At 40.0% G+C, this 26969-nt stretch overlaps 1 protein-coding gene across 2 annotated transcripts in view; it reads left to right on the forward strand.

Annotated features, from left to right (window-relative positions):
* Positions 1-25463, forward strand: part of CDIN1 (CDAN1 interacting nuclease 1) — a 318129-nt gene extending 292666 nt beyond the window's left edge. For both annotated transcript variants that reach the window (XM_066605852.1, XM_066605853.1), the window contains one exon: positions 24696-25463. In XM_066605852.1, the coding sequence (XP_066461949.1) occupies positions 24696-24888 (193 nt within the window). In that variant the 3' untranslated portion in view covers positions 24889-25463. The remainder of the gene's footprint in view (positions 1-24695) is intronic.
* Positions 25464-26969: the final 1506 nt, after the last annotated feature.

Raw genomic sequence — 26969 nt, forward strand, 5'->3', positions numbered from 1 at the left:
AAGGTCATGCAGGGGAGCTATCCAACTCTCTGAATAGCTCAGCAGGAAGAGCCACCGCCTGCAGCACAGGAGTTCCTGGGTTAGAGTCCTGTTACTGTATTCGTGTATGTACAGTATGGCCTGTATGTGTGCATGTATGTGTTGTATAAAGTATCTCTGAGAAACAGCAGACCTGACTCTTTTCACAAAGCAGTATTTGTCCGTTCTCCCATAGAGATGAAAGGGAGAGCTCTCACACACAGCCTTGTGAAAAGAGTCAAGCTGTGTACGTGTGCTGATTTCTTGAGGGTACAACACGAAATCAGGGGGGAGCTAGTGAGTGAAAAAAAGTAGCTCTCTAGAGCCCCCCATCACCTCACCTTTGAGCCCCATAACGCAGTTTAGGTGGCTCAAAGGTGATGACAGAGGCCCTTTTATATAACGCCACATAAAAGACAGCCCCTCCATCCAGTCACCTTTGAGCACCATAATGTAGTTTATGAGGCTGGAGGGTAATGACAGAGGCTCTTTAATTATTATGTTATATTGCAGATACTGTATATATGTAGGTATAGTCATAGAGTAGGTCCTGTTGAATAATATGACCATTAATAAAGTGATGCGACTGTATGCCCCAGAGTGGTTGTCACTTTCCTTCCTCCACAGCATTAATTTGTAATGCATTATGGTCCTGAATTATGGGTCATAAAAATTAGGGAAGATTTTAAAAAAAGTTGCCCATAATGCTTCGTTAATGCATGAATGCTATTTGCATGCAAGTGTAACTAATATTTGGGTGCAAATGCACTTGTCACATTGGATCTTGTGGATGGCCAATGTGAATCCATCCTTTTGATTGGGCAATGCTTGAAGTCATTTGGTTCCCAACTTCTAATTCACATTGACTAATTCTCTTCATTTGCTTCTACATTTAATATAATTACCCAGTTATGTGACCAAATGATGTCTACAATCCTGGGGTGCTAATATGAAGTACCTAATAAATTGGTCACTGAATATGAATCTCAGATAATGAAATACATTTATACGGTTCATGTCAGGTTTCTAAATCTGAGGACCCGGAGCAGATGTCCTCTATACCTCGCTCCTGACATTTAAATGTAATAGATGATGGTGATGCTTGTTAAAGTGAAAGGAAAGTGCAATTTACTGAAGTGCTACATTTAAAGTGACAGCCAGGCAAGTTGTAAAGTGATGTCCGTTAAATGAAGCAGAATAAGACGCTCTGAATAAGGAAACTGTGGCGTGATGTGTGCATCTACTTCTTAATTGATTTAATGCTCCCAGATAGGACCACTGTGCTTCTCTTACAATAAGGTAGAAAAATCCAAATACTTCACTTATGTCAAGAAATAATTCCACAGCATTCCTCTATATAGAATTATGAGGTCACATGATGTTTCAGAAATAGATTCATTCCAAAAGCCCTTCTGGGGATATTCATCAGCCATGTGAAAATGGGAAAGGAACTTTATTTGGTGATGGTAGAGTAGATGAGGAATGTGAGAGTAGGTAAAATAAAAACAATACAAATATAATGTACAAATACATGTTAGAGTTAGGGGGATTGTCTATACTCAGGCACAAGGCTAGAGGATAGAAAGGACCTGGCTAAGTCATTTTCAGCTTTTTTTTCAATGTAAAGGTAAACCCCAGTAAAGAAACAAAAGTACCAGTGTCATGCCCTCCCAGCATCCTCTCTGGCCCCATGTGATTGACGGAAGCCTATGACTTCATTACAGTGTCTTGGGATTCCATAGCAATGGCTTAAGTGTGAAAGTTTTGAAAATGGTTCAGTTAATATAGCAGTCATTTTGAGTGTTGAGGAAACTTGCAGTAATGTATTAAGAGATCAAATTGACATCCTAGTGTCTTAAAGAGGACCTGTCAGTGGCTAATGTCAACGAGGCAGGCCCTGGAGCTGTGGCTCCGCCGACACGATCCATGTTATTTTTTCTCCATATTCACCTCCCTTCACCCAGACGGACTCTAGCTCCCAGCACTCTGTGTGTCAAGTGGATGGTCGTCACTGCTCACTCTCAGTGGGTGACGTCGGACTTGTCAGACTGTCTATCATTACCCATTATGTGGGAAGTGGACAGTCTCTACCACTTACTCTCGGTGAGTTATATCAAACTGTCAATCAATTCTAACACCACCCAATGAGAGTAAGCAATGGGGACCACCCACTTGTCACATTGAGAGCTCTGTGAGCAGGATCTAATAAGAGCCTATCTGGGTGAAGGGGGGCGAGTAAGGGAAAAAAAAGCAGAGATAGATTCAGCATGGCTACAGCTGCAGAGTCTTGCTTTCAGTAATACTGACTTTATTCAGTGACAAATCCTCTTTATTAGCAGCATGCCATACTGTGCTAGCTGTCATTAGAGTTACAAGATGAATTTACTTGGCAGCAGTATGTGATGTATTTTGCTGTAGTATATTTCAATCACTACATTGTATTTACCCTTAATCGAAATGTTCAGATATCAGATTTTTAAGTGTCATGGACTCTTAGAAAACTGTATTTAATGTTCTCATCAGAGTAAAAAAGTTACATGAAGTTACAATCTGCTAACATGCAATATACTATATAATATATTATGCAATATATTATTATATTATATCTATAATAAAAAAAATCTAAATCCTAAAAGAAAAATACGTATTTGGTATCGCCACGTCTGTAAAAGTCCGATCTATCAAAGTAGTGCATTATTTACCCCGCATGGTGAACATCGTCCGAAAAAAAACAAAACAACAGAAATGCACTTTTTCAGTTACCTTGTCTCCTAGAAAAACCATAATAAAAAGGGATCAAAAAGTCGTATGTGTTCCAAATTGGTACTAATGGAAACTACAAGACATCCTGCAAAAAATTGAGCCCTCGCACAACTATGGCGATGGAAAAATAAAAAAGTTATTGCGTGCAGAAGATAATTGAAAAAAATGTGATGTCTTTGAAAAATAAGAGTAGTACAGTAAAAAAAAAAAAATATACAAGTTTGGTATCGCAGTAATCGTACTGACCCATTGAATAAAGTTATGTCATTTTTGTTGCAGTTTGTGTGCCGTAGAAACAAGGCGCACTGAAAGATGGTGGAATGTCTGATTTATTTTTTTTTCATTTTACTCCACTTAGAATTTTTTAAAAGTTTTTTTAGTATTTTATATGGTACATTAAAATACAACTCGCCCTGCAAAAAACAAGCCTTCATACAGCGGCGTCGATGGATAAATAAAGGAGTTACGATTTTTTTAAAGGGGGGAGGAAAAAACGAAAATGGGGAAAAAAAGGGGGCTGTGTCATTGAGGGGTTAAAACTGGCCATAGACATATAATATATGACTTCCAAGATGGACAATTTTTCCAATTTGTGTCCATTTATTAGCCGTGTTCTTCCAAACCTCACACGGTCTGTCAAAATGTTGCATCTTGGCACCAAATTATTATTTTAGCCAGTAGTCGGCCATAACCTGATGTTCACAATATAATCTTGTTTCTTCTGATCCTAACTGTACATGGGGGTAAATATTTGAAGAGGTTTCAGACAATGTCTCAGTCCAACCGACATCCGTCCGCCATTTCAAATCTTATATCTATTACCAGCTTTGAAAGAACTGTATTCAATAAAAAAAAAGCTCTTTTGTCCATAGGTTAGCTGTGGTATTGTAGCTCAGCTTCATCAAGTGAATGGAGCTGGACTGCAACACCAGACATAGCCTATGCACAAGAGTGGCACAGTTTCTCGTAAAAGGCAGCAATGTTTTACTTATAAGGACTTGTGGTATTCTGAAATTTCAGGTCATATTATAGGTCTTTATTTGAATTAAGTAGCTAGAGTATCTGAATTTCTTGACTATACAAATCCAGATGAAACAAATTTTACTATACTTGTTAGGTAGTAGTATTGTACTATAATAGTTCAATTCCATTCATTTTGGTGTTATACATTTAGCCCCTCACAACTTCAAAAAATGGTACATTCTAACATTATCCAAAAGTCACAAAAAGAAAATGCCCTAGATAGAGGATGAGTAAGCGATAACAAAACTGGGATACTAGTTTTGGTGAACCTGGACAACCTGAGGTGGATGAGCTAGATGAACAATATCAGATTCTAGGCAAGAAGGATGAATGAATTACTGGGATTTTACATTTTAAAATGCCTTTGGTGAAAACACTATAGAGCACTTAAAGGTTATAGAAAACGTTGTGCGTGAAAAATCAATAAACACATATTTTACTAAGTCCCCACACCACTTTTATTTGCGTTTTCTTTCTCATGTATTTAGAAAGCCACATACTTGGTTTGCAGGCTCTCCTACATTTAAATTTCTGGTTTGGGGGCATTCCTAGCACTGACGAGCTAGTCTCTCATGAATACTCACAAGCTCAGTTTCCCCTCCTGTATCCTCCTTCAGAGGCTGTGTAGCATAACCAAACTCGCTCAATACTACACAGCTATTTCTCCATCAGCATCTCCCCACATCTCCTGACACTGTTATATAGCTCTCTGTAATACTAGTTCTCTCTGATCTCCATCATCCTGAGCTCCTCCAGTACAATCATATGGCCCTCTGCAATATTAGTTTTTACGCAGAATGAATATTGTTCGAATAATTATTGAGTTGTGTGAAAATGAATAATTGTTCGGTGTAAACGTGTTCAACAATTGAATGATAGTTCGTTCACTCATCGTTTGTCATTCATTTTATGTAGGCATAACAATCATCATTCGTTCAAACGATGAATCTCACTGTGTCTCTTCTGTGTTCACAATGCTGGAGCTCACTAGGGAAGGAGTTGAGAAACTACCCGTCACTTTACTCTGACTGATGCAATTTGCAAAGATTTTAGTCCTTCCGTTTGCAGTACCTTGAAAAACAATACAAGCACCAAAATGAAACCATTAGAAATTTTTAATAAAAAAAAATATTACAAAAAGTCTTAATTTCCAAAACTACAGTGAATATGAAATAGTGAGTGGAAAAGTGAACATGGCCTTTAATTTGTCTAGGACAGAAGAGTTGCGATTAGTCGAATACTGCTTGAAAGACAAATATCAATTAACACAAATCCTCTCTTTGAACAATATCTCCAGTCTTCTTCTTACAGTATATCTTTAAATACAGAACCCAGCAGACTTATGATATTCACCTACAGCCCTGGCATTATATAGTCTAAGAACGGGAAGCTCATTTGTAATTTTCCAGCGTAGCAATAAACTTTCCCGCTACCATTGGGTTGGAGAAGTTATCACAGTCACTCTTGAACTTTCATTTTTTTACATTTTTTAAAGTTTTTATTCTAAAGATGCCTTCTTATGAATATAATGCTATGTAGACACTCATTTTATATTTGAGATTTCACACACCTACAATAGCCTATTCCCAATAGAATTTTCAGTTATGCTTTGCTCTGCTTTTTTATGAATGTAACCAGGTTATTCGGAAGGGAGGTCTTGTGGGACAAGGCAGCGTGCTGCTTCAACTGTTCTCACTGGCTTTACAAAGCCATGGCATATGTTGCCTGTAAAAGGTGTAGCAGAGGGTAAAGAAAATATCTAAGCACATGTCTTTATGATGAACGACATTCTTGTATCACAAGCGTATGGAACTATATCACAAAGTAAGCAAACATAGCTTATCAGGTAGTGGCAAGGTCCTGCAGTGATGACATCTTCAGACTCAATATTTTTATGGCATTAAAGCTATGGATTTACCAAGGTCTTTCTAAATAAGTCCATCCTTATCTAGCAAGTTCACATTGCAGTTATTACCCTGTAATAGCTTGTAGTGTGGTTAATGACATCTCAGGAAAAATAAAACTCGGGCTCTCTGATACTAGGGATTACTGTGCTTTGTGGTAGGCCTTACTTTTAGTTGCTAGCTGTAGAAAAGAAGGAACACAGTAAGTGTCTCGAGATATCATAACTTGTGATGTGGACTGCCATTTATGTTCTTTTTAAGCCTTTGTGAGGTTTTATTGCTCGAATGTGGTAATTGTTTCTAATTTTTTTGGATACTGGAGCTTCTAGAAATTCTGATATTATGAATGTTATAATCAACATTGGTCTTTTTATTAATAGGAGCATATTGATAATAGCCTATGGCCAGTTGGGGGAGAGGGGGGGGACTTAACATTCCCCATGGTTCCCCAGCAGATTTCTATTTTACAATTAGTTGGTAGTCTAATTGCTGTTTACAGACTTAGCAATCTGCTGACTGATTCGCTAGAAAAGCATTTGAAATTCCCTTCCATTATGTACTGTATTTTTATTTAGGCTTTACTCACAATGAAATTTTCCTTTAGCAACACGGTGAAAAGATTGAATATAATGGAGCGAATAAAAAGCCATATGAACTTCCTACATATTTGCTCTAGCTATACCCTTAATACCTTCTGAAAGTATTTTTTCATAATAAAACATAGGGCCAATTTAGTGGAGACATTATTTATATAAGGAGAAAGTGCATTGTTTGTGTGTAAAGACTTCACTTTATATTACTGTCTTAGAACTTATTATCTTTATGTCTTTGTACTTACATGTCATTTTACTGTAGAATTTCTTTACCATATTAAACGAATGTAACTCACATTATGTCAAGAACACTTTCCACCACTCATTTTACTTGATATCTACCATACTGTGCTAATGGTTTTCTTTAAATCTGCACCATTACATCTCCTACCAATTACATTAGTACAGCTTGAAGAAGTCAGCAAAGTAAAGGGGTCATCATTATTATTATTTTTTTTGCCTATCGTTCTTTCCTAACGTGGTTGTAAACTATTGTGTCAGGATGACCAAACAGACCCACACCAGGAAAGCATTGGGGGAGATGTCCTAAGGCTTGTGCACAAGAATTTCCTAGCAAATTGTGCAAAAAGAGTGGAATATATGACCTACGCCAAATTTGTTATGTCTTTTATACATTTTTTAAGTCTACCTATACAGTTTTCAAAATTGGGAAGTAAGTGGCAATGAGAACAATTTTCACTGAGGCAGAATAGTCTATGTAATATTTGAAGACCCTTCACAGTATGTTTATACTGTGAAGGGCCTTTTAATGGCTATGAGGAATTATAAAATGGCCCCTATATACCGAAGATGCCCCTTTTTTAAGTACTAACCACTATACAGCAGCTATGAGGTAAAGAGATGTAAAAAAGTTGATGAGTTGCCACTACAATTTGATTTATCCATTTATGTTACAATTGATAAATGTTCCCTAAGTTGAATAAATGATACAATGATACATTTTTTAGAGGTTTGTTGTTACTTGTTTATCTTGGTCACTTGGTCTGCAGCAGAGATTCTGCTTTGCTGCTCCATTCAGGGAGCAGGAAAGGAAAATGCCCACTGCCGCTTCTGTCTCTGGACTTCACTGAATAGCGCTTGGCGGATCGCATTGACTATAATGGGGTCTGTCCGCTTTCTGCCCAACTGCCCGGCCTTTGGACAGAAGAAAAAGCACTGTTTCTTCTGGTGTTTTCAGTCGGATCTATGCCGGAACCTCTGGTCAGAGGCTCCAACACAGATGTCAGATGTGAAACCAATCTCACTTGAAGCTACCTTTCACCACCACAGAATGTGACCGCCACAAAATGCTCCACCTCAACATCTCATCAAAGTCTTTAATGAAATTGTCTTCAAGCTTGCCAGACAGTAATATTGTGAGAGCAGATATCATTGGTTGTTATGCTTACATAGGAAAGGAAAACGGGGCCAGGTGCTGCTGAGCGCCACATCCTAACTTTGTACAGCCAAATGGCATATCTAGGTTGACTCTAACAATCATTAGTAAAGAATATTAGATTGTGCAGTACCTTGATGCCTGCAAATGTTATGAACTACTGGTATGTGCTTAGTGCCAGCTGAAAAAAGTCAAAACCCTTTAGACCACCTTTAACTACTTTTTTTACAGCTGTTTACCTGCAAAAATCTGTGGTTAATATTGCTTTCAGATTTTTTTTTTGTAAAATAGAGATTGGATGGCAACAGATTGATGGAAAATAGGAACATAGATAACAAGTAAAGAACTGAGGTGTAACCTAACTCTAATGTCAATTGGTTGTCCTCGGGATAAGTTATATTTAGTTTTTTTTAATATAATGTATACAAGTGCCCCACTGACCATAATTTTGGTTCTACAACGGGCATTGGAAATTAAACTTTTTGGTTTAATTTTGTTACTGAATGAAAACCTTTCTTCTTTCTCTTCACTAGGATCCAAAAAAGTTTTTAAAAAATTTAGGAAGGAACACAAGTACTGAGTCGAAAGAAAGAGGGGAGGGGGACTATCTGTATAGCCCCCACCTTGCATTCTATGCGTCCTCACCACTTTTGTAAGACAGGATTCTTAAATAATAAGATTCTTTTGTATTATGTCCTCACTGTTACATGAGGATTAAATTTCTTTAGAGGCCCATGAAGCTTAGCATTCCTAAATAAGTAGGAAACCTGTTGTGTCTATTTTGCTCTTGCTTGTTTTTGGGTTTTTTTAGATGAATTTTAAGCCAGTATTCTGTAGGTACTATCCTTCGTTGATTAATAAATCTTGAAGTGAAACCCCAGGTCTCCCAGTTTTGGGTTTTTGTAAATAGGCCTAGGCTGATTTGGGAAGTTGCTTTGTACACTTTCAATCTTCCGCTATCTATTATAATGAAGAGATGCTCTAAATTCCCTGATATTTTATGGTCTCATAATTGCTGCGGTTTATGATGTACCTCCATTGCTCTTTAATTGCTCCTTATGCCATGCAATTTTTAGTGTTTTTGTGATGTACTGTATACACATTTCAATAAAACGAGTTAAAAAAAAAAAAGAATTTTAAGACCAAATAAGTACTGAGGTTGTAACTAAGTTTTAAGTTTCACTGGGTAAAGTCTAATAGACAGAGGACTTAGGTAGGTAGATCCTTCTATATCACGTATGGAAATGTTCTATTGATCATAATTTTTAGTCCATTTTGGGCACTAATAATTAAACATTTTGTTTTTAGTAGTCCATTCTAGTAGTGGTTTGTGTGAGGGCTTTAAATTTGTAAGAGTAATGGTGACTTTCAGTTGAAACGGGGCTATTGCATATTTTCTTCTTTTTTGCCCTTCTAATGTTTGTATGAATTTACATATTCTTTCTATTTTAATGATTTGTGGAAAAGATATAGTAAAAATCATGTGCGGAAAGCTGTAAAACACTAGAATTGAATTTTAATTTGTTCACTACGATGCTATTATTAAGGAAATTATGTAACATTTATAATGTACATAATGAGAAGCATAGAACAGGGTAAGAAAGGGAAAATGGATTGTATTCAAAAATGTACTGTAAATACTGAAGCTTTGTTAAGTGTACACCCACGTATCTTCATTTAACAACTTTATTATGTTAATCGAAACTTCAAGAAGATTAAAAACTATCTAGGAAGCATTGTCTTTCATAGGTTAGATCAAGGTAATCTCAAGAAATTGGTCTGAACGTAACAGTTTTTTTAAAATTAAGACTAGGTATTGCCAATCTGCCTAACCTGTTGAACATCTATTATTGGGGGACAGTCAAGCTGATTATCACCAAAACTTACCCCATGTCCCACTCACAAGGATCTTCAAATTTAAGATGTAGATATGTTTTTCCGAAGTCTGTAATATTCTTTCACTGGCTAACTAAAAATACCCTGGCTTAATTAAGAAGAAAAAAATGTCCACCACCACCTTCCACCAACTTGTGTTTTTTTTTGTTTCATCTTAATTTATATACCATTTCCACTAGGGCAAAAAAGATTTTTCTGCAGGGTGTTAGCCGGTTTCTTTATAGGATGCACCCTCCTGCAAGGGAAATTGTTAGCACAGCTTATAGTTTTCAGAAAAAGTCGAACCACCTGATCCTATGAGGGAGTCATGCTTTTGTAGACATTCTTGTTAAATAACGATCAACTTGTCCCTCACTTTGCTGCATTTGGTAGAGGATAGCAGTCTGGATAGAAAAATGTGTTTGGGTGAAATTGGTCTTTCGCAAAGTATTATATCTAGTAAAGCAAAACACTGGAATGCAGTTGAAGTATTCTATGTTCTCTCAAGGCGTGAGAACTATGTTTGTAAAATTTATTAATTGCATCCTAATTGTGCTTGTTGAGTATAGGCACATCCAGCATCTTCTACTGCTTGATGTAAGGCAGCGCAAAAACTGGTACAATTCAGCACGGACTACCAGGCCACCTTAATATCCCTACCGACCTGGACTTTAACATTAGGGAAGAGGGGGGGGAATGATTCCTTTAGTTTGATGTTTGAGCTAGTGCACATGATGATTACCAAGTAAATAACCTTTAATCCCATCACATTCTTGTCAGGAGGCGTGAGTGATTGATCTCTGCTCCAAAGGCCATAGGGAACATAGCAGAACCTTGCAAAAGGTTGATTCCTAAAGGAATAAGCCTTGGAAATGTAAGACAGGCCAATTACTCGTTGTGCTCTAACATACGTTTACTATGTGAAAAAGGCCTAAGGACATGGAAAGACTTCTCTTGATAGGGAGAGATATTCAGTAATATAGTAGAACAATTATGGATGAATTTGAGCACAACTTAAAGAAGGTAAATACTACAAGCAGAATATGTGGGTAATAACAAAAAAAACTAATGTAAAGGCATTAACATTTGATTTTATTCTCATGTGATATTGTATACTACTTCCTGAAGACCAGTGATGTAATGGACTTTTTGCAAAACATTATATTGTAGTACCAATATGTTATTTGGCAGCAGAGTGACTTTGTGGATATGACTAGGGCAACATGGAATTTGCATCTTCATCATCAAATGGGTTCCTCTGGGTACTCCAAACATATATTTGTATTAATTGGTTACCTATAAAATTTGAGTAACAAAATCATACTGAGAGCTCTATTGGTGACAGGGACCACTGTGGGTGCATTGCATGCATACTGGGTAATAGTAAAATCTAAAATTTTCAGTAAGGATGTCTTTACACATGGCAACTATTATCCAAATAGTTGCTTGATACAGTTGTATCTTGTAAACAAAGCCACCAGCTAGGTAACAAGTGAAAATTCATTCATTAGTTTTATTTCAGTTTACCACAAAATAGTCACTAGTTGATTAATTATTATCTACTATAAACAGGTAATCGTTATCATTCAACGACTAGCCAACAACTTTGCAGAGAGGTGTGTGCTGGTTTGATATGTGCCTTCCACCGAATACTGATTGGCTCCTGTCTTGTTTTGAACATTTTGCCCTCTTACTTAACCTTTTGCAATCCAATTTGTATCCTGGTTTTCCTAGGGGACTTACTCTTTTTCTGCAGTTATACAACGGCTTTATATGCTGGCTAAAGCCAGTACTGCATGAGGTGAGATGTTGGATAGGCTCCGACAGCAGAGAGGCTGGCGATATACAGTAAGAGAACCCCGACGGATGTCTTCCAACATTGGAACTGTACAGCCTTAAATCATAATGTCTTCAGAGGTCAGACAGTTGATTGGAAAGGGTTAATGCTCATTGATTTCCGAAAATACGGAAATTCTTGTGAGTGATCTTTGACTGAACAGCTGCTCAAGCTGATTTTGGTCCAGTGAGAGACCATAGCAGTGATTACCACTCTCATGTATTTATGGACGTCAGTTGACTCAGCAACCAATCAGCATGCATTAGGGAGGAGTCAAAATTTCATGCATACACCCACCAAAGATCCTCGTGCCCCCTAACTGGATCAAAACCTACATAAATGCTCCCAAGAGTTGGTTCAACGATTGCAAAATTGAACAAGAGAACAACAATTTTTTGGTAATAGCGCACAAACGGTCTTTCATACACTTCAGCAACTATTTTGAGCGACACATCAGACAATAGTTGTCCCATGTAGAGCCACCCTAATTTAGAAAGGCTTGTGAGGGCATGACTGGCCAATGGTGGCCATTCTGTCACTCGTTAGGAAAAAGACTACAAGCTTAAAATACTTCAGAACTGCTGATGGCTAATTCAACTGTGTACTGTCATGACTTCAGATGGAATAGAAAAAAGCCTTTTAGCACGGACTGCTATTTTGGTGATTTATTCTAAAATCACGTTTTTGAGTTTTTCAGCAACATTAGTAACAAGTTGCCGCAAAACACCACTTATTGTCAGTGCTTTTCCATTTACAGAGAGGAAAGCAAATATTTTTACATATGTATTGTTAGAGTAAGTGCTATTTTAAATGTCGCTTAGTCGATAACTATTAGGATTGTCTTAGATTATATGGCAAATAGAGACACAAGCCTATTTTCTCTCCGAGCATCATTTTGGACGGGTTTTGCTGTAGATATACGCGTGCTGCAAGAAGAGGAATTTAAATTGTAACTAGCCAGTGCATTCAAGTCGGGATCTAATGAACTGGTCTGGGACCTCTTCTTTTCCTTAAAAACAAGTTCAGTGTAATACACCAAGGAAACATCTTGTCTCGAAAAAACCAAAAAAGTTGTTTCTTTGTCTTATTAACAAGGCTGATCTTGAAAGGGTCACTCTGCTTGCAAGGTGTCTTGGGAAACCTCAACCCTGCTTTAAAATAAGCCTTAATACAACATACAAAAAGTAACCACAAAGTGTATTCTCCCAAGTATTTCCAGGAGGTGTGTGTATGAGCTGGAATTGACTTTTTGAGGTTGTCTTGTGGTTTACGCAGAGTACGGAGAGTATTCTGCAGGCTTTAACACACTTCACTTTACAGCCGTTTCCTATTAATTTGGAGGGTATGGGCTGCCATCCAAACAGTAAGCTACAAACAAGGCTGGTTCAGCTTCTTGGATGCAGTTCTTCCCTATGAACTTGCAACATAAAACTGATAACAGATCTGACGACACCATGTCATACAACTCAAAAGGAAGAGGCAGAAGTACAGGAGGCAAGCACACTGTTGAATGATTTGCAGAGGGCATACCATACATTCTTATTTGGGTATGTGTGTATATATTTTTATTTTATTTTTTGTACTGAATGACATTAAATGTTGTGTCATTTATTGTGCTTGTCCATTAGAAATACTGTTTTGAGTTAATATTCTCTTTATTGTAGTATTTAGGACATACACTTTTTGGGGGTCTCGTACTTTCTAGCATAAGATCTGGGCAAGATCAACAGCTGTGCTGTGAGATAGCCGTTTTTATAAATGTATGAGACTGTGTAAGATTATCCACAGATCAGCGAGCACTGGCCTCGGCATGGCCTGCTTCCAATCAAACCCTAAAAATAAACACTGAATAATCAGCTGAAGAGCAAGAAGGATTGACCAGAGCTCCGGCAGTCCTGAAATACAGTCCCTGACTCCTTAGAGAGCCCGGAGCCATTTCTCTGGTTCTCATCCAGAAAGACTAGGGCAGATGCTGCACCTCAGTTTGTGGTGGATGGCATCTGCTGACTTTTGATGTGATGAACCGCAGGAATTGCAAACACAAGCAATGGGGGGGGGGGGGGGTTGCAGTTCTTATAATATGATTTATATTTCTGTGCTGTGATGCAAACTGCATTAGAAGAATGTATTCATATAATCAATATAGGTCTCAATTTACTATAGAACACACAAACACTCATGGAGCCGTAGGACTTCTGTATTCCGACATATAGCACTAGATATGTCAACATAGATCCTCTTATCTAGATGTCCTTTCGTATGAGCTCTAAAACTGAAATCTCATTAGTCCAGCACCTAACGGGTCTGCAAATCCCAATTAGGGATCAGAAATGATATGAACACTTCTAGGGGCTGCAAATAACCTCCTGAGGACTTCTTTAGAGAGACAAAATTTGGACCAGTAAAGAAGGGCTATGCATATTTGGTGGAAATAGGACCTCAGTTGGATTTAAAGCATGGCTTGTCTTCATTGCTTATCATTCTATCATGGTTACTTTATTTATATAGCGACAAGATGTTCTGCAGCACTTTACACAGATCGCCATCACTCACATCATTACCAGTGCATGCACAATTTAATTTCCCCATTTCTTACACAATTTCATAAGAAGCCAGTTGACCTATCTGTATGCTTCTGGAGTGCGAAGGGATGCGGGAGCATCTGAAGAAAACCCATACAACATGGAGAGAACATACGAACTCCATGATGATTTCGCTATTGGTTGGATTTCATCCCAGAAATCTCCTTTCTGCAAGGCAACAGTGTTAACCACTAAGTCAACCTTCATGGTTCATGTCTTCTGGAGGTCAGAGCCGAAACCTATAATAGTATTAGAGTGCTGACTGGTTTTCAGATTTGTCCTTTTGTGTTTATATGGTGTCATGGAGCTCAACCACCACCACTATAACCTGCCAGGATGATGTAATGATATTTGCCGGATAAATAGATACAACATGTAGCATTGCCTTGTTCACAGTTTTTTTTCCTCCTAAGTTTACATCAGTGGGAATTAGGAAATAATGGGAAATACACAAGACTGTCTGTGCCCCAACATTATACTGTTACTTCCCATTAGGCACAGCTCCTTATTAAGGAAACAATGTCTGGCTTCTGAACACTGTTACTCGATATCCCAGGTGATTCATGTCACAAGGTGAATATTATACCGATCATGTTGTAAACATTCTTAAAAGGAAGAGCACAGGCTTTCCCCTCCCATATCCCTTTCTAATTTCTCCTTTTTTTCATCTGCTGAAAACATTTTTGGTGCAGACAAAAGAGCAACATTGTTGCCAAGTCTGCGCCACGCATCCTTTCAGAGAAGCAGTGTGCACCAGGAAATTCTTTCGAGAAGGTATAATCAAAGCATACTTCACCCCACTCCGTAATGTATCAACGGCTTTTCACATTCCTCCCGCACAATGCCTTAGAAAGTGAAAACATGCACATGGGGAGACTGCCTTCGACCTATTTGTCATGCAGCCTAACAGTCTGTAATCAAGCTGCGGCTTAAAATGCACACCGTGTAATTTGTGCGTAAATTAAGAGGTGTTTAAGAGCAGGAGATGTTTGAGAGCTAATGGCGTGCGGCTGACACTCCAGTCTCCAGTTCTGCAGATCTCTGACACCTGAGGCCTGCCACCCGCTTTTGTATACGGGAACAGGTGCCTTCGTGTTCGGCTACTGACACCTGCAGTAAATCCTAGCAGAGGTTTTCATTCACGTATTAGAAACTGAGCGATTGAGATGCAATGATGGCAGTGTACAAATAAGCTTAGGTCGGGTCAAAGAAAATGATTTACAAAACCCTTTTTTATGCATATTAGGTAGTGTTCACACAGCATTTTTCACTATGCCTTGGGATAACATGCCCGAAAGCAGCATTGTAAGAGACCAACAAAAGGAAACGTTCGTCACAATTCGTGAAAAAGACACCAATTCGGTGGTCGTTTGACAAGGGTTCCATTTCTCCCAGCTATATTTGGAGTATAGGATGACGCAGTCAACTGCATTATTCTATTCTCCAAATAGAACTGAAATGAATGGAACCCTTGTAAAGACAGACACCAAAGTGGTGTCCATTTCACTGAAGCAAATCAGTGGTTCCCTATCTGTCCATCCAGGGATTCCATCACAGTTCTGCTTATGGCAGCTGTGACAGAACCCCCAGACGTAATGCCACAGCATAGTGAAAAATGGCCCATCTTTCATCCTTTGCGTCAGCAAAAGGATTAAAACCTGCAGATTTGATTTGCGAAATTTTTGGCCCGGAAAACAAATTGCAGCATGCTCTATTTTTGTGCGGTTCCCACACAGATAGCTTCCATTGAAGTCAATGGAAGCTGTTCGATCTGCAGGAAAGCGGGAGATTTAAAAAGAAAAAAACGTACTGTGCATGCCTAAAGCCGAGCCGTGAGGACCAGGCACAGTACAGTGAACCTGGGAGTAGAGGAAGCCACTGCCAGGGAAATGCAGGTAAACAGGGCTCCCTGGCCGAGGGCAGTGCTGGATTCCTTGGATGGAATCCACGCTTACCATGGGCATGAGGCCTAAGAGTGTGTTCACGCGTCACTAAATTGCTGCAGATTTTGATGCAGATATGCACCATATTTAATCCCTTCAATTAGAATTCAATTGAAAGGGAGAAATCAGCTGCAGATCTGCATCAAAATCTGCAGCAAATCACAGCCGTTTCAATGCACCGTAACCCAAGCTTTATTTTATGTTGCAACTCTTAATTGTATAATAAGAAAGTACAGACAAGGTCACATTGATTATAAATAAAGGCCCATGAATCCTTAAGAGTGGTTTCACATTTGCATTGTGGGGGTTCCTCTTTCGGGGAGCAGGAAAGGGGAATCCCTGTGGCCAAACGGCTCCGTCTCAGGACAGAACCGAACAGCATAGAACGGACCCAATTGACTATAATGAGGTCCATTTGCTTTCCGCTCAGGTGCCAGGTTTTTGGATAGGAGAAAAATCGCTGCAGGCAGCACTTTTTCTTCCGGCACTTTGAGCCGGATCTGCAAGTGAAACTCCAACCAGAGGTTCCAGCGTACATATGAAAACGGCATAATAACCATAAACCAAGTTTCACACCGCAATATACTGTTTAAGTATCTGTAAGCCAAAACCAGGAGTGGATCCAAAGCCCAGCAGAGGTGCTAATCTTTCTATTATACTTCTTTGTGAATCTTCCACTCAAGGTTTTGGCTTACAAATTCTGCTGTGTGCAAGCCTATTGGCCTTATGAGCTGATCCCCCTGACTAGCAGTTAGCTTTACATTTGGATGGCTTATGTTTAAAATAAATGTTAATTTTGGAAACCTCCTTTGTAGCTGGTAACAAAATCATCAGTAGCTATAACTGAGGCCAAGCACTTGCTTGATTATGACATCATTCATATAGTTATTCTGGAATTTTTGGCCAATTTTCAATGAGCTGTTTGACTGTAGGTACGTCGGTTAGTTTTCTTGATTTCCTCCACAATAGAGTATTCTCCAGATCATGAGACCACATTACCATTATGTGTGCCTCCAAAGAGTTCCACTCTTAACTCTTCTTTTATACATTTGGCTAACAGTTTGGACCTTGCTACTGTCCCAGGAAATACACTTTTCCCCAGCTATCCTGGTGTCATGAGCCCTCGCCTTAGCTGAGTAAAGGCCTGAATGGGATATTATGACTTCCTTCACATGCTTAAAAATGTCACACACTGTAACCAATTGAAAATATATACTGATGCCCTATTGAAAGCATATTTAAGAATCCATAAAAGGCAGCATATTGCACTCACTAACCGGCCCTATCTTAGATAATGAAAGCGCCCATTAGTGACATCTACTGACACCTATATGTCATCACATAAGTAAAAAAAAAGATCAATACTGGCTAAGACCATGTGGAAAAGAGATTGTCAGAGAATATATATGTTACCCACTAAGGGCCTTTTTACACGGAATGATTATCGTTCAATAAAAAACCTTGTATCACGCGAATTTGAATAATAATCATTAAGTGTAAACATGGCCACTGATTGAACGACAAATGAGAATTCGCTTCTTGTTTATCGTTCATTTTATACAAGCATAAAAATCGTTCACACGTCATTGCATATGAACAGCAATCATTTAGTCGTTCACATTCACTGGTACAAATGCAATTGTGAACGATTTATCTGGCTGTATAAACAGGCTGCATGAGCGAACTCTGTCATCGTTCGCTCGTGCAAACAATTTATTCCTCCATGTCGCAGGAGCCTAAGATATGTGTGCTATGGACGGCCTAGGAGCTCTACAAAGATGACAGTTCTGCAAGTTTCTCCTTCAGTATTCACACAGACACAGCACTGTACACCAGAGTGTGGCTGCGCACGGTATTGCAGCTTAGTCCTGTTCTCTTGAATGGGACTGAGCTGCAGTGCTAGGCGCATTCACCTGTACACACGAGCCACTATGCCTGTGAACACAATAAAAGGGCCGCGGTACTCCATCGTAAAACATTAATGACCTATCCAAAGTTTGTCCTGAAAAACCCCTTTTAGTTGTGCTTTCACCCAGTTTGTCGGAGGCATACATCTGGAGGATTTCCGGGCATATGCCTCTAACAGATGCCACTGTGTATTGTGGCATCCGTTGCCCACAAGCTACTATGTAAAAAGAAAGTATGCGGCACGGTATACATTTTTGATCCTAGATGTCTTGGTATGGAAAAGCACGCTATTTCATGCAGCAGCAACAAAGGCCTGTGAAATATATTGGACGTATGCATCAGGGGGCTCTCATATAGCAAATGCAGTATGCATCCCCCCAGATGGGGGTGTTACTTTTCAACAAAGCGTATTGAATAACTGTTTCTTAAATGCAGTAATAGGCCTTAGTCAGACGGGCGTTTTTTCGCGCGATTTGCGCATGCGATTCGCGCATATATAGAACCAATGGTTCGCTATGGTATCGGTCACATGTCTGCTTTTTATGCGGATATGCGATAAATTATAGGACACGACGATTCGCAGATCGCGCCTATCTGCGTTCGGCGTTTTATGTGCGCACCAAAATCATTTTTTTCACCGGCCAGCCTAAGTTTCATGCGCATTTTGATGCGCACGGCGATTTTTCTCTGGTCAGACAGGCGTTTTGCTGCGACGATTAACGCGGCTAGGTGCAGATTTTTCCCGCGATTTTTCGCCCCCGGTCACGCGATTTGCGCATGCGCATCCGCCATGCGATCCGCAAATCGCGCGAAAAAACGCCCATCTGACTAAGGCCTCAAGCTGTATTATGTTATTACTTACATTTGTCTGTAAGATTGTAAAGGTCATAATCTACATGTATGTAACACGTATGCAATTTTAGGAAGTATGTATGCTCATCTGGAATAGCATTACATGAAGTGCTGGCTGTCAATAGCTACCACAAATAATCTGTACAGAAATTAATGATGGCCCCACCTTGGAGTAAGCAACAGCTTGTATTCTTTTGTGTGTGGTTAGTCATTGTGACTTTCCGTTTTGGTATTATAACTTGACATTGATAAATCATAGAACAATGCAGTCTTTTTAGTGAGCTGGTAGAAGAGCCAATCGGGCAAAACAACTCCATACTTCATGCATGCTGTTGTATCTTGGCAGAGTAGCAAAAGGCATCTTAACCCACAGCTCATCGTACAACATGAACTTTGAGGTTTTCATGAAGAACTTCTGTGCTGGTTTGAGGCTATCTTTGAGATGATTTTAATATACGGCAAACAGTGTGGGCATTCATGTTATCGTATTAAAGGGGTTTTCTCATAGAGAAAACTCCTGTTCATATGCTCTATTAGGGCAAATGTATGTCATAAAAAGGGGGGCTCCATGTGAGACCCCTCTATATATAAGTCAGAATGGAGAGCTTCTCTATGAGAGAGGTTTCTATTCAGACTAGCTCAAGTTGACCTGGTATTATATGGATGGCTGTTCATCAGAATGGCTGTCGTGTAGTACTACAACTCTCCTGTAGCAGACTCTGTAGGGGAAAAGCTTTGCTTTTCCTGGCCAAATCTGCTGTTTGGTGGACCCTCTGGCAATCAGTTGATTGCTGCAGCACCTGCAATTTGAAAGAGGTTGTCTCAGATGAGAAAATCCCTATAAGGGCTAACGCCCACGGACGAATTTCTGCCGCGTTTCCCGGCGTTATTTCGCAACTATTAGGTTCTATTAAACCTAATAGCTTTCTGCTTCCAATGCTCATGCTGAGGAATTCTACCGCTTATTTCTGTATCGTGAAAGAAATCACGGCATGTTCTATCTTCCGCAGAAATACACACAGCTGGTTTCCATTGCAGTCAATGGAAGTCGTCTGTCCTGCGATACTTCCGCTGTGAGCATTGCGGAATACACGTCACTGCCCACTGCCGGCGCAATCGCGGTGGATCCGGAGTGGTGAGTATGGAGTCTTTGCGGAGCGCTGTGTCAGACTCCGCTGCAATATTCCGCTGGCGGAGTCTGACATGGCCGTGGGCATGAGGCCTAAATGTTTTTTTTTATTGTGTGTGAGAGAGTTCAAAGCATATTCCTGCTAAAAGGCTCTTCTTTGGGTACATATATTTCATTAGATGTCATCAAACAATTAAAATAAAGCGGCTCTCCAGTTAGAAAGTCACTTTTAAAATTTAGAGCCAGATCACTTAAAACAATAAAATGTGTATTTACCTGTGCACAGCCCCAGTGATCCAGCACTGCAGGCCCACGAATCACAGTCTCTATTGACAACGGAAGTCCTCCTGCCAATCAACCGCAGTGGCACCGCCTGTTCTCCTGGCATCAGCGTTCACATCATACGCCAGGAGTTCCAAACAGTGATGCTGCGGTCTCTGGTTGGCACACGGTGGTTACCTGACATCTACTGTGAACAGAGACCATGTGAATCACGTGGCTGAAGCACTGGGGCTGAAGAGGGTAAGTACCATTCCTTTTAGGGTGCATTCACACGAGTGTGTGCATGCATAGGTGCGCAAAAAAACGCGCACCCACGTACGTGCACAAACTCGTGTGAATGCAAATACATGCAGCATTGCTTTCAATGGGGCTGCGGCTGCTGGGGGGGGGGGGGCGCATTGAACGCAATAGGATGCCGGCAACCCCTGCAGTGATTTTCAGGGAAGGGCTTGAAATATAAGCCTTCCCTGAAAATCATCCCTAGAATGTGTTAAAAATAAAAAAAATATATATATACTCACCTCTCCTCAGCTGCTGTGGCTCAAGCGCATCCAGCCGTGTCTTCTCCCTGCACTGCTCTGAATCTGATTCAGCAGGTGGGCATTCAAAATCCCCATCTGCTGAAAGGGCTGTATCTGATTGGCTGAGTGCTCAGCTAATCACAGGCAGCACTCAGCTGTTAAGAATGACAGCTGTGTGCTGCCTGTGATTGGTCACAGCACTCAGCCAGTCACAGGCAGCACTTGGCCATTCATTGTACCAAGTACATCAATACCTAAAGTTACTAATATTAATTTATTCCAAGATGACCATTGTAAGTTTAAAATATTAGGACCATAATTTTATGGAAAATGAGTAACTGGTTACAAAGCACCAAAATGTCAACTCAAACTAAGAAAAAAAGACAATTAAGCCCGTAACTAATACAGATAAAGCAAGCCCTTATATATAACAGTTGGAGAGAGTTGCGGGAACCAGTAAATCACCATGGATCATGAAAAAGCTCCTGTCTTCAATACAGAAAGTGTGCTGCCCTCCTTCTTCAGATGCTCAATCTGATTGCTTTGTGAATCTCTTCCACTTTTTGTTTGCACAAGTTTTGATAAATATCACCCATTGTTCTGATCTTGTATATTCTTAGTATTCTAGTCACCAAGGAACAAGTTAAATGTTGCTGGAGATGTAGATTATATTACAAGATTTGTTTCACATCTTCATTATGTTCTTTCCACCAGGGGTTCTTGAATTTCTGATAGCAAGAATAGGGCAGCACTACTCTTGTCTTCAAAACATGCAGAACCCCTAACAGAAACCCGATGGACAACTGGAAAAGTTAGTGGGGTTTGTCAGAATTCCTCAAGATCCATTGGAAAAAAACAGCTTTTAACCAATCACACAAAGGGCATGCTTAGTAGAGATCTGTTATGAACAGATCTCTACTAAGCATGCCCTTTGTGTACTTTATTACCCAATTGTGATTGGTCAATAGCCATATTGAATAGCCAGTACAAATAATTTCTATTTGCCAGGTAAGGGACTACAACAACACGCATGTAGTTGTACTTGGCAAACTTGTGATTAAACCTGTCAACTTCCTACACCCTCTCAACTATCAGCTGCTGCTAGTTTCTGACGTGGCAGTAGATGTAGCACACTTACAAGAACACTGTGTGGGGTAACGCAGGCTGTCAGCATATTTTTTCAAAGTATAAAACTAGTGGACACGTCTGGATGGAACTACTCAAGCGGGTATATATGCCGTACGAAAGAAGTCTATCTGCATGCTGTATCCATCAACAAAAGTAATAAATGCTGTCTGTTAATATTGCAATATGATTTCAATTGATAATAATGAAATTTAATTAGTAGATGTGGCATTTGCTGACAAGAAGGTGGGGTGGGAACCCCTCTGGAATTTCCCTGTCCATGTTACCCATTAGGGCATGTGGGCATCACAGAAGAGGTAACTATTGCTCTATGAGCAGAGTGTTGGGCTGTATTAGTGTTCTCCACTCCAGCAAACCCTGTCTACATAGATGGCTATTCATTTAAAGTGACCCGCCAGTCTTGGACAAAGAAAGATAGCTGAACCGTTTCTCTGACTACCTGATGCACACTGTGTAATAGTATGCATCATTAGTCTGAAGGCCTGCTTACACGCAACGATTATCGCTCAAAACCCATCATTCGAGCGATAATCGTTGTGTGTAAATGCTCCTATCTTTCACTCTTTAGCTGAACAATGATTTTTAGGTGAGCATAAAATCCATCGTTCAGCCAGAGAGAAAATAGCACAGACCGCATTAAGTGTTTGCTGTCCATGGTGCTGTATTCTCTGCAGGAGCTGCTGATTACATTGTATTTAGCAGAAAGCCCATGGCAGAACAAAGGAGCTGAATGCAGAGAACAGACCACTTGCTGTTCTCTGCATACAGGTCCCAGAAGCTCATTTACATGCAAATGAAATTTAAAAGCTGCTAATAGACATTAGTGTCTATTAGCAGTTTATGCAAAACAATCGCTCAAAACCTATCTTTTGAAAAATTATCTTTGCGTGTAAATGGGCACAGCTCTACTGCTTTGATGAAGAAGTGAGCAGTGCTGGCCAGTCAGATCAGCATGTTGTGTCTAGGACTACCACTGCATACTAATAAACAGTGTGCATCAGGTAGTCAAGAAAGTGGTTCGGCCATTTTTGTTTGTCCAGGACCAGAGTGTCGCTTTAAATTGTTGCCATTCAATACCAACGGGGAAATGTATTTTTGGACACAACTTCCAGGTTTCAGAAGCCAAACCCTTTTTCTAAAGGGGTTATCATTGTGAAATGATCCCTTTAGGTGCATGCATCACCTTAGAGTTTATTCATTGTATATATTCTAACGATCATAAACTTCTAGGGGGCTTTCACACCTGCACTGGGAATTCAGCTTTCCTGCTTCGTTTGAGTAGCAGGAAAGGGGAGTCCCCGTAGCCAAACTGTTCTATCTCTGGACAGAACTGAACATCTCCTGGCGGACCCTGTTGAATATAATAGGATCCGACCCCTTACCACCTGCCTGGCTTTTGGATGGAAGAAAAAGTGCTGAATGCAGTGCCTTTTCTTCCGATATTTTCAGCGGGTCTGCCACGAAACCTCCAGCCCAAGGCTCTGACACAGATGTGAAACTACCCTTTAATATTCCTCAGATCGAATTTTAACCAATAATATCTTTCTTATTTCTAAGCAAATGTCTATTTATTATAATGAATGACTGTTTGTTAGCCTGTGCGTTTCTGTCTAGTGACTGTATTATGACTCATTGCTCTAAATATGCCTTTTCTGTATAATGGCAAAGATTTTGTTGTGGTTTTGACATGACAGGCAGTGAACAGGTTAACCTCTGGGCAGCTCAGGTTTGGGTGGTTTAACTTCTGATTAGTTTAAAAAGACAGACTATTGCTATGAAATTCAACTTCCTTGCTGTTGAAAGCCCCGCCATAAATCCACATATAACTATTACATGACATTGCAGTGAACTCAACGGTTCACATTGTAACAGGCATCTTCCCCCGCAGTGTTTTCTTTGGCAGGATCCCCCAGCAGGCTCTCGTAAATCACCTGGTGAACCCTCGCTCATACTAAGCTGGAGGACAGCTTCCAGTGATGAACTCTAAAGAGGGGCTAAAGTTTTGTGAGATGGGTCCAGGGTGTGGCATTGAACTGAAAACCAATTGGTGGACTCTTACACCACTACAAATTTTTTATCTCTGCTCCGTAGAACTTGGCAATATGCAAAGTGGTACAAAAACAGGAAATAAAAAAAACACAACTGTATGTAGACTTATCGATTTAACAACAGGGCAGTAAGAAGATTCAGCAATCATACATGGCATTGCCTGGATATCACTTAAATAAGTCCATCACAAGGCTGATTTATAGCCTTCTTTTACAGGAATATTCTAAATTAATAATCTGTGACAGACCCTAGAGAAGGCCGTAGTAGTCCGTTCTCTAATGTTCTCAGTAGGGGGGTAGGGCCAGTTAAAGCAACCCTCATGTATGTTTATATAAGTGAGGTGAGGTTGATGTGTAGTGCAACGCTCTGATTGATGGTGATTACTTGTTTATGAACCCTAGGCTGAAGGTCTGAACTTCCTCGAGGGCCAAATAGTTCAGGGAGCTGTTTCCTGAGACTGCCCAAGGGATCTCTCCATCTGAAAGAGGGAGGAATGGATACAAAGTTACAGGCAGACAGCCAAGCCTATGTGTAACAAATGCAGAATGATATTGATACGTAGATCTCATATATTTGTTTTTTAAAGTAAAACTGCAGAAATGAATTACTAAAATTAGATTGCGGTTGACAGACTCTTATTTCTGTATCTGGAAAGGCTTCAAACCCTAGTCTGTTGCTTTCCTATGGGGACAGATATTTGAAAAAGTAGTTTTTTTTAAAGTTTGTTGTGAAAAATATTTCCACTTTCACTAATTGGTTTCCATAATTCCCATGTGTTTCATATATACATGGTTATCTCTCCAACTCAACTTGTTTGTTCTTCACTTTCCACAGTTCTAGATCCTCACCAATGTGATGCATGTGTATTTTTCAGGTTTGGGCCTGGACTGGTGATCTACTGGTATGGGTTCATTGAAGAGCTTGACTGCCACCGGGAACGTGGTATACTGTTAAAGGACGAATTTCCTTCTGACATAGTAACACTACGGGGCTGCATGGCACTGGAAGAAGGGCAAGGCCAGCAATCGAAGGAGTGCAAGTCAGAGAAAAGCCAGGAAGCACAGTAATATTTCCATCCAGATTTTAAATATTGAACTCCAGATGAACTGCGGACGAGGTTACAGAGCTGCCTTCTCATGCAAACACTCAGACAATCTGTTTACCTTCCTTTCCAGCCGTCCTACAGCCCAGTATCCCCGCACTATCTCTAACACCTCTGCTTCTGCAGATGCTTCGTGGACATACACACTGGCCTTCCTTCCGTCTGCACCCTTTTACCCTCAGCCAAGCGGAAACCAACACTCTTCTGACGCCCCTTACTGTTATTACTCTCCAAATACATTTGCAGAGGAACCGTATTATTGGGCGTGTATTTCATCAGGACAATGACAAAGGATGAATATAGGAAATTTATGTAACCCATCCAGTAGGAGGTTGCCAATAGCTAATATCTGCTTTTATTTTCTCGGAAAAACTGAAGGTTCTGCTATAATTAGTAGAATTCTGGGATTCGCATCTAATGTTGCTGATAATAAAGTGCAGATAATGTGAATTCTGAACAGTCAGATGTCAAGAGGTATAAAATAAGGAATAAATGTTAATGTATCATTTCTTATATAAATAAAGCTCTTTCAGACTTGTATATTATGTCGTTGGTGGCTTTTCTTCCATGTTTAGTACCTTAGTCGTGTTTGATTTTTTTTTGGTCACTTTTAGAGTTGAGCGAGCGTACTCGGTAAGAACAGATACTCGAGCGAGTATCGTCCTTACCGATTACCTGCCTGCTCGCCCGCAAAGATTCTGGTGCCGGCGGGGGAGAACGGGGGGGAGATCTCTTTCTCTCCCGTTCTCCCCCGCCGGCACCCGCTCCCTCCTGCTCACTCCCGCAACACAGCGCTCACCCCCGCCGGCACCCGAATCTTTGCGGGCGAGCAGGTAGGTACTCGGTAAGGACGATACTCACTCGAGTATCTGTCCTTACCGAGTACGCTTGCTCATCTCTAGTCATTTTCTTTCCAGCAGTTGTCAGTATTAGAGTGGCTTCACACACAGAAATTTGGAAAAACCTCTTGCAGTTTTTTAAGCCAAAGCCAGAAGTGGATTAAAAAATAATGAGAACTATAAGGCCACTCTCACTCTCAGCGTTGGCAAAATGCCGCGATTTCGATTGTGGCGTTTTACCGCGATTGTGGTGTGTGATGAGGTGTGTTAAAAAGCATGAAAAAGCAGTAGAATAGAGCAGACAGCGCTCAAAAATTGTGTCATGTTCGAGCGCATGTTTGCGAGGCCCCACTGAAAGCAATTGGAACGTTTTACTGCAATTAATCGTGGTAAAAAGTGCTTGTGTGACAGTGGCCTAAAGGAAGGAATTCTCCTGTTTAATCCACTCCTGTCTTTTCCTCAAAAAACTGCACCAAAAACTTAAAGTTCAATTGCCAAAAAATGCTTTGTGTGAAGTTACCTTTAGTTTGATGCTCTGTTTCCATGGTCATTCCAAGAATCGGGTTGTGTGGGAGGATTTTGTGTTGGTTTGATGATCAATAGTGTTTAATAGAGGTTTCCCAAAAAGTGCTAAACCTCTTTTTTGCAACCATCTGACCCTTTCCTTTTCTCATTGACAATATACAGCTGTGACCTGCCTTACCTTTCCTCTTGGCTGGATACGTTCAGATATATGGTATGTTTCAAGAGATAACCATCTTTTTAAAACAAGTTGATTTTTTGATATTCTGTCACAAGATGTCTATCATATATCTTTTATTGAGGCCATCTGGTGGATTGCAGAATTCAAGGATTTCTCTAGCATGTTGCAATAGTTTATTGAATTTCATGGAAACTTGCAGTCCTTAACCAAGTTTCCGATAAGGTAAGGCTGGACATACTTGTACATGTATAAAAACATATCAGTAAGGGCTCATGCACATAAATATAGTATGGCCCTGTGTAAGAAAGTTGCACACAGCTGTAATGTGGCTGCCATAGCACCCTATGGGACCCTTCTGCTCTTCGAATTGCCTCTGATGGTGAAGACCCATAGAGTTTTTTTCTTGTTGGATTCTTGATGAATGTATTAGTAATAAAATTGTGGCTACTCTATCACATGTCATTTTACAGAGGTATTCTATGGAAAAATATCTCCATAGCACAA

Source organism: Eleutherodactylus coqui, chromosome 6 (assembly GCF_035609145.1).
Source record: "Eleutherodactylus coqui strain aEleCoq1 chromosome 6, aEleCoq1.hap1, whole genome shotgun sequence".
Classification (NCBI taxonomy): domain Eukaryota; kingdom Metazoa; phylum Chordata; class Amphibia; order Anura; family Eleutherodactylidae; genus Eleutherodactylus; species Eleutherodactylus coqui.